At 41.4% G+C, this 14,831-nt stretch overlaps 1 protein-coding gene across 2 annotated transcripts in view; it reads left to right on the forward strand.

Annotated features, from left to right (window-relative positions):
• The window catches only part of LOC144955791 (insulin-like growth factor 1 receptor), a 119,611-nt gene extending 107,172 nt beyond the window's left edge, over positions 1-12,439 (forward strand). For both annotated transcript variants that reach the window (XM_078885957.1, XM_078885956.1), the window contains 8 exons: positions 2,011-2,110; positions 2,978-3,048; positions 3,512-3,741; positions 4,501-4,611; positions 5,636-5,795; positions 6,165-6,294; positions 6,732-6,866; positions 7,261-12,439. In XM_078885957.1, the coding sequence (XP_078742083.1) occupies positions 2,011-2,110; positions 2,978-3,048; positions 3,512-3,741; positions 4,501-4,611; positions 5,636-5,795; positions 6,165-6,294; positions 6,732-6,866; positions 7,261-8,053 (1,730 nt within the window). In that variant the 3' untranslated portion in view covers positions 8,054-12,439. The remainder of the gene's footprint in view (positions 1-2,010; positions 2,111-2,977; positions 3,049-3,511; positions 3,742-4,500; positions 4,612-5,635; positions 5,796-6,164; positions 6,295-6,731; positions 6,867-7,260) is intronic.
• The last annotated feature ends 2,392 nt before the right edge of the window (positions 12,440-14,831 follow it).

Below are 14,831 nucleotides of genomic sequence, written 5' to 3' on the forward strand. Positions count from 1 at the left end.
ACAAACAGTACAAAAACATGATAATTTCCAGTACAATACTTGTAAAAATATATAATTATTGCATTGCTGCTAGTACCACTGTAACAAAATAGCTCAGCTCTGATTAATGAAGGATGCACACGTTAAAATATCCCCTCCCGTCCTTTTCTTAGGGATTAGCATCTCGACTTTAGGTGGAGAACATATGCTTTTGATGGACCCATTGCCTTGAGGCTTTTTGGCCATGCAGTGGTTAGATTCTAGTTCCAGCTAGAGGGAGACACGTGCTGAACTGATTGTGACGTACCGCGTGTGTACTGTTGTGGCCACCAAATTACGGCACTGTGTTTGTGTTCGTCCTATTGGCATTTTTTACCAAACCGTTTAACAAACATTCCAAAAGATTTATTTTCACACGTAGGTCTGCTGTTGCAATTTTGTTGGATGCATTCCTTAACACTTAACAAAGTAGTGTGCTCAGTCTATCTCCTCATTAGCATTATCTAGGGTAGCTGTGTTAAGCACTGCTCACAAGGAGACCTTGTACAATTCTCCCGTGGGAATTTGGATGCTGCAGGCAAATTGTTTTGGCAGCGGAACTCGAAAGTTTACTCTTCTGAATCGTATTATGGGATCATTTACGGCCACGGGGAAGCAGATGGGGCCTTTAAATTTACATCTTTATCGTGGGTAGTGCACTTATTTATAATGCACCTATAAGACACGACCAGTGGTCTCAACGCAAAGCCTTGACGGCGAACTCGCTTTCATTTCGACATCTCGGAGCTGGAATGGGATGACATCCTGGTGAAAATGTGCATTATCATCTAACTGCCGAGTGATATTTGGCCGGTCTTTATTCGTGAAAAAAAATGCAGTCATTTATTACATTTCGAGTTTAGCAATTGCAAATGTTCACTGCTTCCCTTAGCAATGGAATAATCAAACACATGCCACTTTCTGTCATTGGTCATAGCTTACTTGTGTAATTAACGTAATGCTCAACAGAAGGATTTAGTTTGGAAAATGTCTATACATTTTGTGGTTGCGAAAATAGATGACTGAAATACAGTAAACATGTTTGGCCGTCTAACTTTGAAAAATTATGAAAGTGACCCAGTTTTGGGTTGTGTCGACAGGATAATTAGAGACTCGTTTTGGCTCGATTTCAGTTGTCATTCTGCCTCATTGTCCCATTCTAGAAATAGTTGTATATGTTAGCGTGATCTGCTGACACTGGTATACACCAAGTGCCAAATTAGTTTGAAGCTTTAGCATGGTAACGTGGTATAATTTGACACAAAGAAGTTTGTCTTGGGTTATAAATTTAACTGTGGAGTTTTCATGAGACAATAGTGTTATTAGCTAGGTGATTAATTTTAATGGTGGTATAACTTTGCATTCCACCCATCTAATCGCGGCTGCTGCAGTAGCAGCAGCAGCATAATCACATCTTTGTGTCAGGAGCCCATTTTGAAATAGCTCCACCTCCATGGGAGGCCATTTACTGGCCAAGTTTGGGTAACTGCAACATGGTTACGGAGAATGTCCCATTTTATTTTTAATTTGCGCATTCCATTTGGTGATTGTTGACTGACTGTACTGCACAACATAGTAAATTGTGAATGTGTGTGCATGTTGTTTGTTATGGAGCGGTGGCCCAGTGATTAGCGTGCTGCTTTGCATACCCGGCAACCCAAGTTTAATTCCCCGCTCACAGCAACACCGGTGACGATTTTCTGAACTGTTCCTGGGCCTCACCTAGGTTGACTCGGCATCCAAATAAGTACCTGGTGTGATGTGTAAACGTCGCCGCTGGGAATACAAAGGCGGGCGGGCGTGGTGCTTGCCACCAACCCCCTCGTGTACCGTGCCGGCTTTCATAGGTGGTTGCTAACAGCACTTGCCCCAACAGGCTAAACAGGGGATTTTTTTGTCTTTTGTGCAAAAATGTGGGCTGTTGAGTGCCCCTTTTTAACTTGCGTATTTGTGGAATGTAAACATTATTTTACTACTCACGTGTATTTACAGCCAAAAAGGATCCACTGATGTTGGCCGTTCCGGTGACCATTGCTGTGGTTTTCATCATCCTTGGTGTCGCTATGATTGGGTTCTTCTTCATGAAGAAAAGGTAAAGATGCGTTGTTGTATTCCCAGAGATGGTAGTCTTAATCCCAACAGTTGCACTCGTGGACACATTAGTGGCCCCCAATGTTTACCATGAGCAAATGGGCTATTGTCGGAGGATTGTGCTGCAAGTTTTGCATTACGAGTTTCCAGAGTTCATGTGCATATACGTTATCGCTCAAATAGCACAATTCTGCCTCATTGCTTTCACCGTGTATCTGCAAAGAAAACACGTGTACAATGTGTGCGGTTTTAACATTTTTAACTTTCAACAGTTGTGATTCAGAATTGTAATTGGCACTCTCTTTTTACATTATAAGAGGATAAAAAATATTATTTTTGCAGGCATTCTCCTCTCCCATTCCTTTAACCTATCTATGCTTTTAATTCACCTATACATGATGTTACACGTTTTGACCGCATTCAGACGTTTTTTTTTACTTATTCGTATTCGCATGGCTTTTCGGGGTGAAATTCAGATGGCTTCCTGTTCATACCTTGAACAGAATGCCATCCTGTTCATACCTGTGGGGCACCACAGTGGCGGGATGTTAAACTACCTCGCCTGGTGTACTGTGAAGTTTGCATGATCTCCCTGTGGTTGCGTGGATTTTTCTCCCGGTATTCCGGTTTTCCCCTCCACATTTAGAAACATTCGTTTAGAGTTTTTGCCTGCTATAAATTTCCGCATGATAGGCCACTTCGTTGAGTTCTCATTTGTGGCCAGGTCTGTTTTGAAAAAAAAGCTATAGAGCTTAGTGGGCCTTATCTGCTAAAATAAAAATAGTTTATAGTTTAGTTTATTCCTAATGATTGCCCCGTTTGAGTTAGTATTTTTTACTTTGTGTGTATACATTCTGTGTTTGAACAGAAATGAAGCAGCAGTACCCAATGGAGTTTTGTATGCATCGGTCAACCCTGAGTATTTCAGCACAGCTGATGGTGAGAGTCTTTTGCCTCTGTTCATCTCGACATATATTCCAAGTGTATTTTAAGAACAATGATAAAATAAGTCAAAGATAATGTTTTAAATTTCTATTTTGGTATTGCTTTAACAGTTCATCTGGCACTAGCCTCTTATTATTAAACCATTGACACAACATGGTAAATATCGTGTATTCTAAATGTCAATGTAGTTGTGATGTGTAATAACTAACCATCTATATGTATCATAAAAAAAACCGTGTATATTAAAACATCCAATACAGAACAAGACCTCACATTTCGGAGGTCCTTATCATGGTAACAACGCATGAGAGTGAAACGTCGGACATCATGGAGAACAACGTGCGGCACAACCCGGAAACACATCGGAGCTCGTTATACGACTCGAGCATGAAAACCTACGCATTAGGATATAACAACCATCGCTTCCCTCTTTCCTTCTGCCCTGTGCCGTGGCCAGTTTACATTGCTGACGAGTGGGAGGTGGAGAGGGACAAGGTGAAGATGATGCGGGAGTTGGGCCAGGGCACGTTCGGCATGGTGTACGAGGGCCTGGCTCGCGGCATCGTGAAGGGCGAGGACGAGACGCGCGTGGCCATCAAGACGGTGAACGAGACGGCCACCATGCGCGAGCGTTACGAGTTCCTCAACGAGGCCTCGGTCATGAAGTCCTTCAACTGTCACCACGTGGTAAGGATTCATTCTCATTGCGTCGTGCAGCTCCTTCCCTGCCCACGTGAAGGTCTGCCAACCTGAGCCTTTGGAATGAGACGGTTTTTTATATTTACGGAGCTTCTGCTCATTTGTGGCCAATGCAGGTTTTGTATTTTTACGCAACTCGCGTGCGGCCAAGTATTTGTTACGTGAAACGCGGGGAGGGCAGTCTTACGTTACTGGTATTTTAATTGTAGTGATTTGCCAGACTGGAGTATTTTTTTTTTTACACACCGAGACGGTCAAGCTCGAAAAACTACTTGCGTGAGACTTGTAGCCTCAGGCCACATTGTGAAGACCATTCACATTCTTTGTTGGTGAGATTTGTAGAGGACATTCTAAAGCAAATTTTCATATTCTTGGTTCTTTCGGTAAAGTCACGTAGAAGGGAAGTAATAAAATAATAAAAACATAATAAAATAATTCTCACGACGTTTTGGCCACAACGCAAGCAGCCGTCCTCAGGTGAAAACCAGGTCTGTCGAGGCGACAGCGTCTGAATGTTCAGACGCTGTCGCCTCGACAGACCTTTTTATTATTTTATTACTTCCCTTCTACGTGACTTTACCGAAAGAACCAAGAAGATGAATCCCTGCAGTCACGAAAGCTTTAAATCGAAATCTAATTTTCATATTTGAAAACATGTATGAATTTTGGCATTAGGTATAGAAGGTATGATATTAAGTTTGATCTGTGTGTGTGTGTGTCACTTGTTTCGTTTTGCATGGGTTATAGGTTCGGCTTTTGGGAGTTGTTTCGCAGGCTCAGCCCATTTTGGTGATAATGGAGCTGATGACACGTGGTGACCTGAAAAGTTATCTCCGGTCTCTGCGACCTGATGCTGAGGTGAGGGCTGCATTTTTATTATCCTTTAAATGTGGACTCTGCTGTCTGGAATGACAAATGTATATTAAAACATTCTGTTTGAGTATGCAAAAAGGGTTGTTTACATGTTTTTCCACAAGTGTGTGTGGTTAATGCAAACTTGATGCTTTGCAATAGAAATATATTTGGTGTTTGAACATTGTAATACCTACATTGTTGCCAGAAAGGGGAAAGCCTATTTTCTTTTTTCACTTTGTATTTTTTTACTGCTGAGAAATAATCAAATGTATCCACTTTTCTTGTGTACAAGAAATAATGAAATAAATAATCATTACCAATCTTGTATTTTTCTTGTCATGTTGATATTCACTGGATAGTATAGCAAAACAAATTTTAAAACACTGCTGTAATTAAATATGTTTCATAAACCATGACTGTTCTGTAACACCGTATATTATTTTACTGAGACCATAGTATTGGCGTTATGTTAATGTCATCGCTACGAACATGAAGATGTATTCCATCGGGTTTTCCCCACGAGTTCAACAAGCCTTATAGCCACAGAACTAGGTGTCATGTGTCCTTTATCATTTGACTTTTACTGTATCCATATTAATACTATGTATAGCCTTGTAGTTGACAATACAAATGTGCAAGTAAAAATACCCGTTATTTGTGCAATGTGAATTTAATACATTTACTGATGATGGCTGAAATCGTGAAGCGTATGCTGTGATCACAATTTCGATTTAAAGCTTTCATGACTGCAGGGATTCATCTTCTTGGTTATTTCGGTAAAGTCACGTAGAAGGGAAGTAATAAAATAATAAAAATAAAACATAATAAAATACAATGTATTTTACTTTACCGAAAGAACCAAGAAGATGTGATCACAATGTTTTACTCTGTGTGTGCTTGGCCAGTTGCTTTAAGACAGACTGTCTTTGCAGTGCAGTTGCAAAAGTTCTGACATGAGTCTTAGCTCTTTCAGTTCCTCAGCCCTAGGTGAAGAGCTAAAAAAAAAAGTACCCTCTCCATTTTACAGAAAAAGCCAACACGGCCCCCATCAAGCCTGCCGGAGATGCTGCAGATGGCGGGCGAAATTGCCGACGGGATGGCTTATCTCAACGCCAAAAAGTTTGTGCATCGTGACCTCGCTGCTAGAAACTGTATGGTGGCAGAGGACTTCACCGTCAAAATCGGCGGTGCGTTTTCACAAGGCCGAGTCACACACGTGTGACACGTGACATATTCTTCACGTCGTGTTGAGCCAGGCACGGTTTAACGTGTACGTGGAAACTTTCCATTTCGAAGGCCTCGGGCAGCGTAGTGTCGTTTACCAGCTGTGTATAATCATCATGAAGGGTTCAATGTAATATGTGACCTGAGGTTTTTTTATTCTAACGATTTAAGTCGAAGCATATTTTACCCACGTTTCCGTCATCGCTTATATTTTCTATGCACGCTCTTGTGATGCGCTCATGGTAAGAGAGGGTCCTTTTCCCCCCTATATCTCTACACATCAAAACGAATGCATCAAGCGTTACACACACTTGTTCTGTGTGTTTCTGCAGATTTTGGAATGACACGGGACATTTATGAAACCGATTACTATCGCAAGGGCGGGAAGGGGCTGCTTCCCGTGCGCTGGATGTCCCCTGAGTCACTCAAAGACGGTGTGTTCACCACCCACTCGGACGTTTGGTGAGTATGGATTGCATTAATCTATGGGAGTAACACGACCTTGGCAGCAATAACTCGTACAAGGAAAATGGGGTGTACTTACAATTTGGCTTCATAGATATGCTGCATTTCTGATGTTAACCATCATCAGCCATGATCAATCCACTGCTGGATGATGGTCTCACCAAGTAGTAGCCATTCCTCAGGATTCCACGAAGTTAAAATAATTCAATGGCTCCTCCTCTCGGTCGTTTATTAATATCAAGGTATTTTAAAAAGTCAGTTATCAGTGATTAAATGAATGTGTAAAGTGACTTGACAAGTAGAAACTTGACTCCTTTTGAAAAGTCACCATCTCAGTTTCTTTGGAATATTATGATTTAATTATCTAGAATAATGAGCCCAGTGATCTTCCAAGTGTGTGCAATTGTAATTGTTTATGCCGATTTGTTTTACAGGTCTTTTGGAGTTGTTCTGTGGGAGATAGCCACGCAAGCTGAGCAACCATATCAGGGCTTGTCCAACGAGCAGGTCCTCAAGTTTGTCATGGACGGTGGGCTATTGGTATTGCCCCCAGCTTGTCCAGATAGGCTGTGAGTTTAAATTCTATATTTTTTGCTCTTCTTTGTAATTGTTGTAATTATGCAGAAGTTTGGTTTCGAATTAATGGAAAATATATGTACGTGTGTTTTAAATTATACTGATAATTATTGTTGCATTTCACACCTTAAACTACACAAGTAAACATTGCATGATTTTTCCAATAGCTACTTTTTCATGTTCTATTTCAGCATGGCTCCTTGTTAAAAATGTATTTTAAGAAAATTGCATTTCATGCAAGAGGATGAAATGGAAAATACATGATGTAATTGGTCTAAATTACGTGTTAAAACTCTTTTTATAATAGTAATAATGGTGAAATTAAGGGTTGGTACAAATATTTTTTTGTCAAATTCCTAACACTTTTCCTTTTCTTTTAATCCACAGACAAGAGCTAATTCGCAAGTGCTGGCAGTACAACCCACGCATGCGACCAACGTTTCTGGAAATCCTTGACGGGCTTGCCCCTGACCTTCATCCATCTTTCCACGAGTTCTCGTTCTATCACAGCGAGGAGAACAGACCTCCGGATCACGATCGTGACCCACCTGGGATGGAGATGCAGAGCATGCAGAGCATGCAGAGCTACCCCCTCGATGAAGAACCCTGTCAGCTTGAAGGGGCATCACCGAGCAAGTCTCTTTCACCCTCTGAGGTCAGCAGGGCAAGCGGTCGACTCCATTCTTCATCTTCGCCCTACTTGGCGGTGGATATGAGGGCGACCCCAGAGAAAGGAGGACGGCAACAACTGCAAAAGCAGCAGCATCAGCAGCAGCAACAGCAGCAGCAACTGCAGCAGCAGCAGCAAGTGCCGCAATCTTTTGAGAAAAAGGGGCCAATGGTAGATGTTGAGGTGGCCTTTGCGGGCATGCCAGACATGCGGGAGCCTTCCTCTCCAGTCCCTGTGCTTGGTGTTCAAGCGGTGGATGAGCGAAATCAGCCATATGCACGATTAGACACCCTCCCAGCAGAGAAGCCTCCGTGTGCTGAATCATCGTCTGAGAGCTCGGTGCCATCCTCTCCTACCGGCTCTGGTTCCGTGTCATTATCGCCCACAAAGGCCGGGGTCAACCTACCGTCGCCAACTGCATCGGGCAACAAACAGCTTCCTTATGCCCACATGAATGGTGGAAGAAAAGATGGACGGGCGCTGCCACTCCCTCAGTCAACAGCATGTTAGCCTGCCCATTTTTTTTATTTCTCACCAAAAAAAAACCAAGAGTTTATCAAGTGCGGCAATCGTGGATGCGGGGAAACTCCTATGTTTTTATAACTGCCAATACCAAAATCCCAGGAGTTGTCTCCTTACCAGGATTATTGTTACCACAACATCAAGTAATAGTGATATGCAACTTTTTTAGCTGTACAGCAATATACTCATTGGGCCACCGGCCCACTGCGTAGTCTGCAGTTTTGGGATGAAGACATCAGGGCCCATCAAGGAGCTGTTGCCCGGCACAACAATGGTGTGCAGCCTTAATAAGAAGGAATGAAGGAATAAGAAACCTGAGAGTTTATTCCAAAAGTGCAGTACCTTATTTTTGTTGGGCTACTTTGTTGTTGGAAAGGGCATTGATCCTTCCATAACCACCTATTGTAACAGCTACATTTTTCATAACATGGACAGAATTAAGGGCTACAGTGTTGGCTCTCTCGTCATCAATATTAGCTACTGTGAGTTGAAAACGTGATATAAAGCAAGCAAGGCTGCCCCCATTGGATGTTTTATTTACAAAGGACTGATACAGTTTTGTATCAAATTATGGTAGAATTAGAAGTTAATGAAGAAAGCTATCTACAGCTGATGTATTTTTAGTGTTAAAGGCATCAAACTGTATTTCCTGTAATGAAACATGCATGTGACATTTGTGTTCTCTGCGTTCCACTTATTTTTTTTTTTGACACCAAAATCTGTTACTTCTGTGAGTTGACATTTTTCACAAAAACAATATATCCTGGCATTTACCTATACTATTTATTTTTAGGGAAGGGTTTACAGTTAAGAGAAGGATCAAATTTATGACTATGTAGGGCTATTTTATTTTGCAATAAAATAGACTGCAATGAAATCTGACCAACAAGCATTAGCTGTAAAGATGTTTTGGGTTTCTTTTTATTACTTGTTTGGTTCATTTTGCCGTGTACATCAGTTTACACTTGTCACATATGTTATATCCTGAATTAAAGGCATTTTACAGGGCTGTCCCAGCTGTTCCAGTAGGAATTTGTCAATACATTTGTGGTGAAGTTTAAATTTGCGTACTTTCATTCCAAATTCTATGGGAAACTGAATACACGTAAACATTTAAAAGAATCGAATTGTTCTTCCAAAGTTGAAGCAAGAGTACTTATAGGGGATTAATTGTCAAGGGCCTGGCATTTTATCCGATGGAGGGAAGAGATAATGTTCTCATTCTCAGCTGGTCTGCTGATGTTTAGTCTGAGGTTGGATGCCCACTTGCCCATTGCGGGCACAAAAATATATTTGACAGTTGAAAATAAAATCATGAACGATGAGGTTGAGAAGGGAAAATTTATTTTTGGTGCCATGTGGGCTGTCATGGTTGAATGTGCTTTATTTCTCTGTAAATTGTTAGTAAAAACACTCCCACCGATGTAGATTTATACACATTTATAGTGATATGAAGGTTACATTATGCTCCTCAGAAAAGATGGTGTGTGTGGAGCCATCAAAATGTTTTTTTCGAGACTGCAGACATCCTGAGTAGGGTAATTTCCCTTTCACTTTATAATTTAACATTTTAGGATTTCTGATAGTAATAGACTCTCCATCATCAAAGGTTGGTTTGGGCAGTCAATTAAGAAAAAAAGCAGGGTAGGCATTTCTGAAGATGACATTGCTGTAAACGTTTTAAAGTATTCAGTGTATTTTCATTTCATATTTAATTGTGTGCATTTTTAAGTTCCTTTTTGAAATTTAGTTAAAGTATTTTTTCTTTTAGACGTTCTAGAAACTGTGTCTTGTTATGTATCATCATCGACTTTCGTGTCTCAAACTATTATCTTGCTGCTGGTTTAAATTTCGTTTTTTATTGCAACGTGTTCATATACATATATGTATTTTGTGTGCGATTAGTCTGTTTTACACGTAGTTGTGTACAGCGAAAATATTTTTACTGGAAAGTAGCAGTGAAATAACTTAATATGAGATTAGTTTCTTTGATAAGATTATTTTAGACTGCTCTAAACCAACACACTCAGGTCAGCTATGCTCTGCAGCTAATAGTACCAAACCGCACCAGCGAAGAAAAATTCTACCGGTAATCACCGTCTGTATATCTGAAGTTGTTTTTTTCTCATTGGTTCTTTTCTATCATTATTATTATTCCTTTAATCATGATTTAAATGTCATAATGGAGTAACCGGTGTTTGCCTGCTACAAGATTTTTGTTTAGATACAAACGTGTTTTTTGGAAAAGCAGGCAATGCTTTTCCCTCTTATTACCTTCACGTCATTAAATCCAGGGAGCTGGGGGGGGGGGGATGCCTGTGCTTTCATTTGTATATACTGTACTTGGTCTCTTCTTTGAGATATTAATATTGAAAATCCACTGCTAAATATTTAAGATGACATATTTTTTCTGGCTTTGAGCTTTTTGCCTGCTTTCTTACCTGCTTTAAACAAAAAAAAAGTTTGTATTGTACCTTTTTTGTAATATTGAAAAAAGGAACACGATTACAGTTCATGTTAATTTTTTGTTAGGTTATTTATTCGGTGGTTAATTGTTGGGCTGGGCAAGAGGAATGTCGGCGGACTTTAGCGTCTTCTCAATAAATACCTTTTGATAATGTACAGCAAGTTCTTTTCCCTGACAAAAAAAAAAATTGTCTGGCAATTTCCTTTTCGCTCTTGTTAATTTGGTTAGTGTTTTTTTTTATTAGAATGCTTACGTTTCAACCTATTAAAACATTGCAGCCTCATTCGTCATGATTGCAGGACATTAAGGAAAACAACAAATTGGACATCTTTGCCTACTTGTATATTCAGTTACACGCTTTTGCTGGTACATTTGTGTTTCATGGCACGTCTATTTAAACTCATCCGATTCCTTTGTCCTCTGCCCTTTTGTTATGCAATGGTATTTGTGTTTCCGCCCCCCCACCCCACGTATGGACAGTTAATCCAAAATCTGCCACTCCATTCATTTTCGGTGCCATCATATACACACACGCATGCATGCATGCGCGCGTGCCTACCGCTTCAGTGGTTCGTAACACACAAACGCCTGTTTTGTGTTCATGTATGTATGTATGCGTTGAACTTCTTTCGCACCACCGTACGTAGCCAAACGTGCTCATCGGAGGTGCGGCGGGGGGTGGGGGGACATCAAAACTAAAACACAAATATATGCACCTACACCCGGCTGCACCTTACACCCAGCCGTAATCTCTTGGACAGCGAGCAAAGCAGGGCTTGTGCTTTCCGGCAAACAAGACCCAGCATTCATATACCTCCGGACACTCTCACCCCGTCCACCCTGGACTTAACGGTATCTGTGCAGCACACCATTGGGCTGCCCCCATTCGCATTGACGCACACGAAAAGTGCAAATGCGTACACATCTACCTCTTGTCAAGATGACGAGCATCCATCCCAGGCACCGTCTGGAAGCCAGAGCTCCGGTGCTTGCTGCCCGACACACACACACATCTGCTGTTTGAGTGTCAGTTTTTTTTTTACCTCTTAACAAAAAAAACAAAAAACGGTGACCACACCTGATGCAGGAAAGCCTCTGCCCAGTGCAGGTTGCCAACTCCTGCTTCCGATAAAAAAAAATATAAAAGGGCCTAATTTATTTGTTTTGTACCACACAACAATAGGGGTTTTTTAATACAATTGTGCATATTTGACTTTCGTCTTTTTTTTACTTGGTGTGGGGAAAGAAAAAAAAACCTTTCAAAATATGCATACTCGGCTCATTGCGAAAACAGTTGTCATTTGCAAAGAATATCTGTGAATGGACGTGCGCTTTCGGGCTGAAATAAGAGCGGGCAGGGGCTCCCTACGTTCCGTTTATTCCGCTGGACCGGCATCGTCTGGTTCATCTACACTTCGGGCAGCTTCATGTACAGGACAGAACGCTTACCGATACATGTATTGTTCAAAAGTGACTGGGCCGCAGAAGGGGGAAAAACATTTCTGGTAATCACTATAATTGTAGTTGTACTTTGGCTATTTTTTTTTGTTACATGACACTTGTACCTTGCTTTGCATTTCCAGTATAATGGTGTAATTGCTGTAGTGTTTGAATGTTATTGGACAATATAGAAAGCTATCTCCCCTTTGGTGTTCACGTATACCGTATAAACACTGTGCACATGGTTATGTTTCGCCCCATTGAAAAAAGAAAAAGCACTTGCATACTTTTCATTGTGTTTTGACATACGAGTAACTCGTGATCCTGGTGAGTAATTCGAACGTGAGGATGTATTAAGTGAGCGTTTTTATTTACAAATTGGTGTTCTCTCATTTTGAAAAGGTTTGCCCTTTATTTTCTTGTAGGAAGACGTTTCATATTAAGCAGTCCATAATAAATTTTCAATGTAAATGATTTGCTGTTTTCTCTGTGAAAGGCTCTTTTTCCCATGGATGTTTGTTGCTTGAGAACACTGTTTGCAAGCGTTCCAAGTCGTGTTTACCCTACATACGTCACTTGGTTACACATGTATTACATTATAGCGCTTTGGAATCGAGTGCATTCAAGAGGAGTGTGGTTTTCGAATGTGCACGTGAGCTCTTCAGAGAAGTCCTGAATCAAAAAGTTATAGAAAGTGGACCGCCCCCCTCCCCCCCAGATGTGGGGGTACAAAGTTGAACCAACAGGTTTCCAAAATTGCCAACCGCCCCCTCCTGCCCAAAAAAAGAAATGTATTTTGTAGGCAAATATGCGTACACACCCTATTTAGAATAGTCAGGATCTGCACATGGGAGAGATGACATTAGTGGGGGCGACGGGCGAGGCGCGCAGTGGCGAGAAGCCCTCTGTAGGAGTTGGAATAAGGCGGCCACAGCCTGCCGAAATGTTAGTTTGTGTAAAAAGGTTCGCTAAAATGCATAACCAGAGGGAATGTGTTTTTGGCCAGTTGTAATACGTGCCTTCAGCTGGTGTAGCTTTTCATGCCACACGTTTATCGGCCAGACTAGATGTGGGTTTTTGAAATGTGTCGTGGTGCCATCTGGCGCTATATCCATAATGGGCAAAATTCAAAGGTACACAAGCAGTAGTGACCCATAACCAAGTACATTAAAACAATTTCTTAAAATAGTTGGTAGCAAAAAAAAGTTGTATTTTAAAACAGTGTTTCAACATTTATAACACGCTGAAGATAAGAGGAAAATTGTTGGTCAATGGTAATGTCAGTACAGCTGGCTAATTAATGATAGTAAGACCACATTTAAATTTCGATTTAAAGCTTTCGTGACTGCAGGGATTCATCTTCCCGGTTCTTTCGGGAAAGTCACGTAGAAGGGAAATAATAAAAATAAAACAATAAAATACAATTCTCACGACGTTTCGGCTGTCTTTCCGACAGACCTGTTCGTCACCTGAGGACGGCTGCTTGCGTTATGGCCGACACGTCGTGAGAATTGTATTTTATTGTTTTATTTGTATTATTTTATTATTTCCCTTCTACGTGACGCTACCGAAAGAACCAAGAAGAAGACCACATTTCTATACAAATGTATATTTTGTAATGTGTGCAATATTTTGATTTTTTTTACACTACTTTTAAAAGTATTTTAGTTGGAATTATGTTGAACTTTCGCACTGTATGTAGCCAAGCACTAATAATATGCTTACAAGCACTTTTATGCGCTCAACCAAATTAGTAACCGATGCTTTGTGCAAATTTGTCAATTATTTTATGTTTTTTTTTTAAGTAAGGGGTCCCTGGCTGACCATTTTGAGGCAAATTTCGATTTAAAGCTTTCGTGACTGCAGGGATTCATCTTCTGTGTTCTTTCGGTAAAGTCACGTAGAATGGAAAATAATAATAATAATAAAACATAATAAAATAATTCTCACGACGTTTCAGCCGAAACGTCGTTATTTTCCTTCTACGTGACTTTACCGAAAGAACCAAGAAGACATTTTGAAGCAGTTTACAGTTCTGTCAGCCATGGTCAATCCACGTGTGGATAAAGGCCTCCTCAAGCCGCCACCTCTCAATCCGTAATCATCCACCCTACACCGAGACATGCCGCCTCAGCGTGCACACGAAGCTGGTGGTTACACAGCTAAATGCAGCCCATTAAGATCATCTCAGGGACGCTAAAGAGCAACACTGGCTGCCGTGGCTTCTGGTCCTCGCAAACATTGCCACGACGCCACGTGTGCTAGGGAGTAGCGCAAGGCCATCAAAAATCTAAATCTCCCAATAAACAAGGACATCTCCATGCCACCACCCCACAGGCTCAAATCCAGAGAACCTTTCTGGCAATATACAAAGAACCTCCGTGACGATGACAAGACCACCGAAGCAAGATGAAGAGAAGCCTGGGCACACGTCAACCTGTTGCAGCGATCCCAAATTCCTCCAAACCCGATCTGACCAACCGAGGAAGATGTGGTCCTCCTTGAATTGGATCCAGACACTCGAAGGAAGATGTGGTTGGGCACTTTCTCCATGAATGCAAAACAAATAACGAGAGTCCAGTTTGTGTCTGTGGTGCGATTTCTCGGTGCGTGCAACGTATCGTGAATGACTGCCCAATCGGATCGTTCAACGGCGATCTGAAACAAAACACATTCCTGCGGAGGGAGCTGGTAGGAACGTTGGGTTGCTCGGTCAATGGCCAGGGTCAACGGCGGCGTGGTGTATTCCGCAAATATGCCCGACTGTGAGGGCGGGCACAAGCCGGCGTGAGTAGGTTAAACGTTGAGTTTTATAAGGGCACCACGGGGTGACCAGCCCCTCCCCACCCAGCCACACCC

Source organism: Lampetra fluviatilis, chromosome 3 (assembly GCF_964198595.1).
Source record: "Lampetra fluviatilis chromosome 3, kcLamFluv1.1, whole genome shotgun sequence".
In the NCBI taxonomy this organism is placed as follows: Eukaryota; Metazoa; Chordata; class Hyperoartia; order Petromyzontiformes; family Petromyzontidae; genus Lampetra; species Lampetra fluviatilis.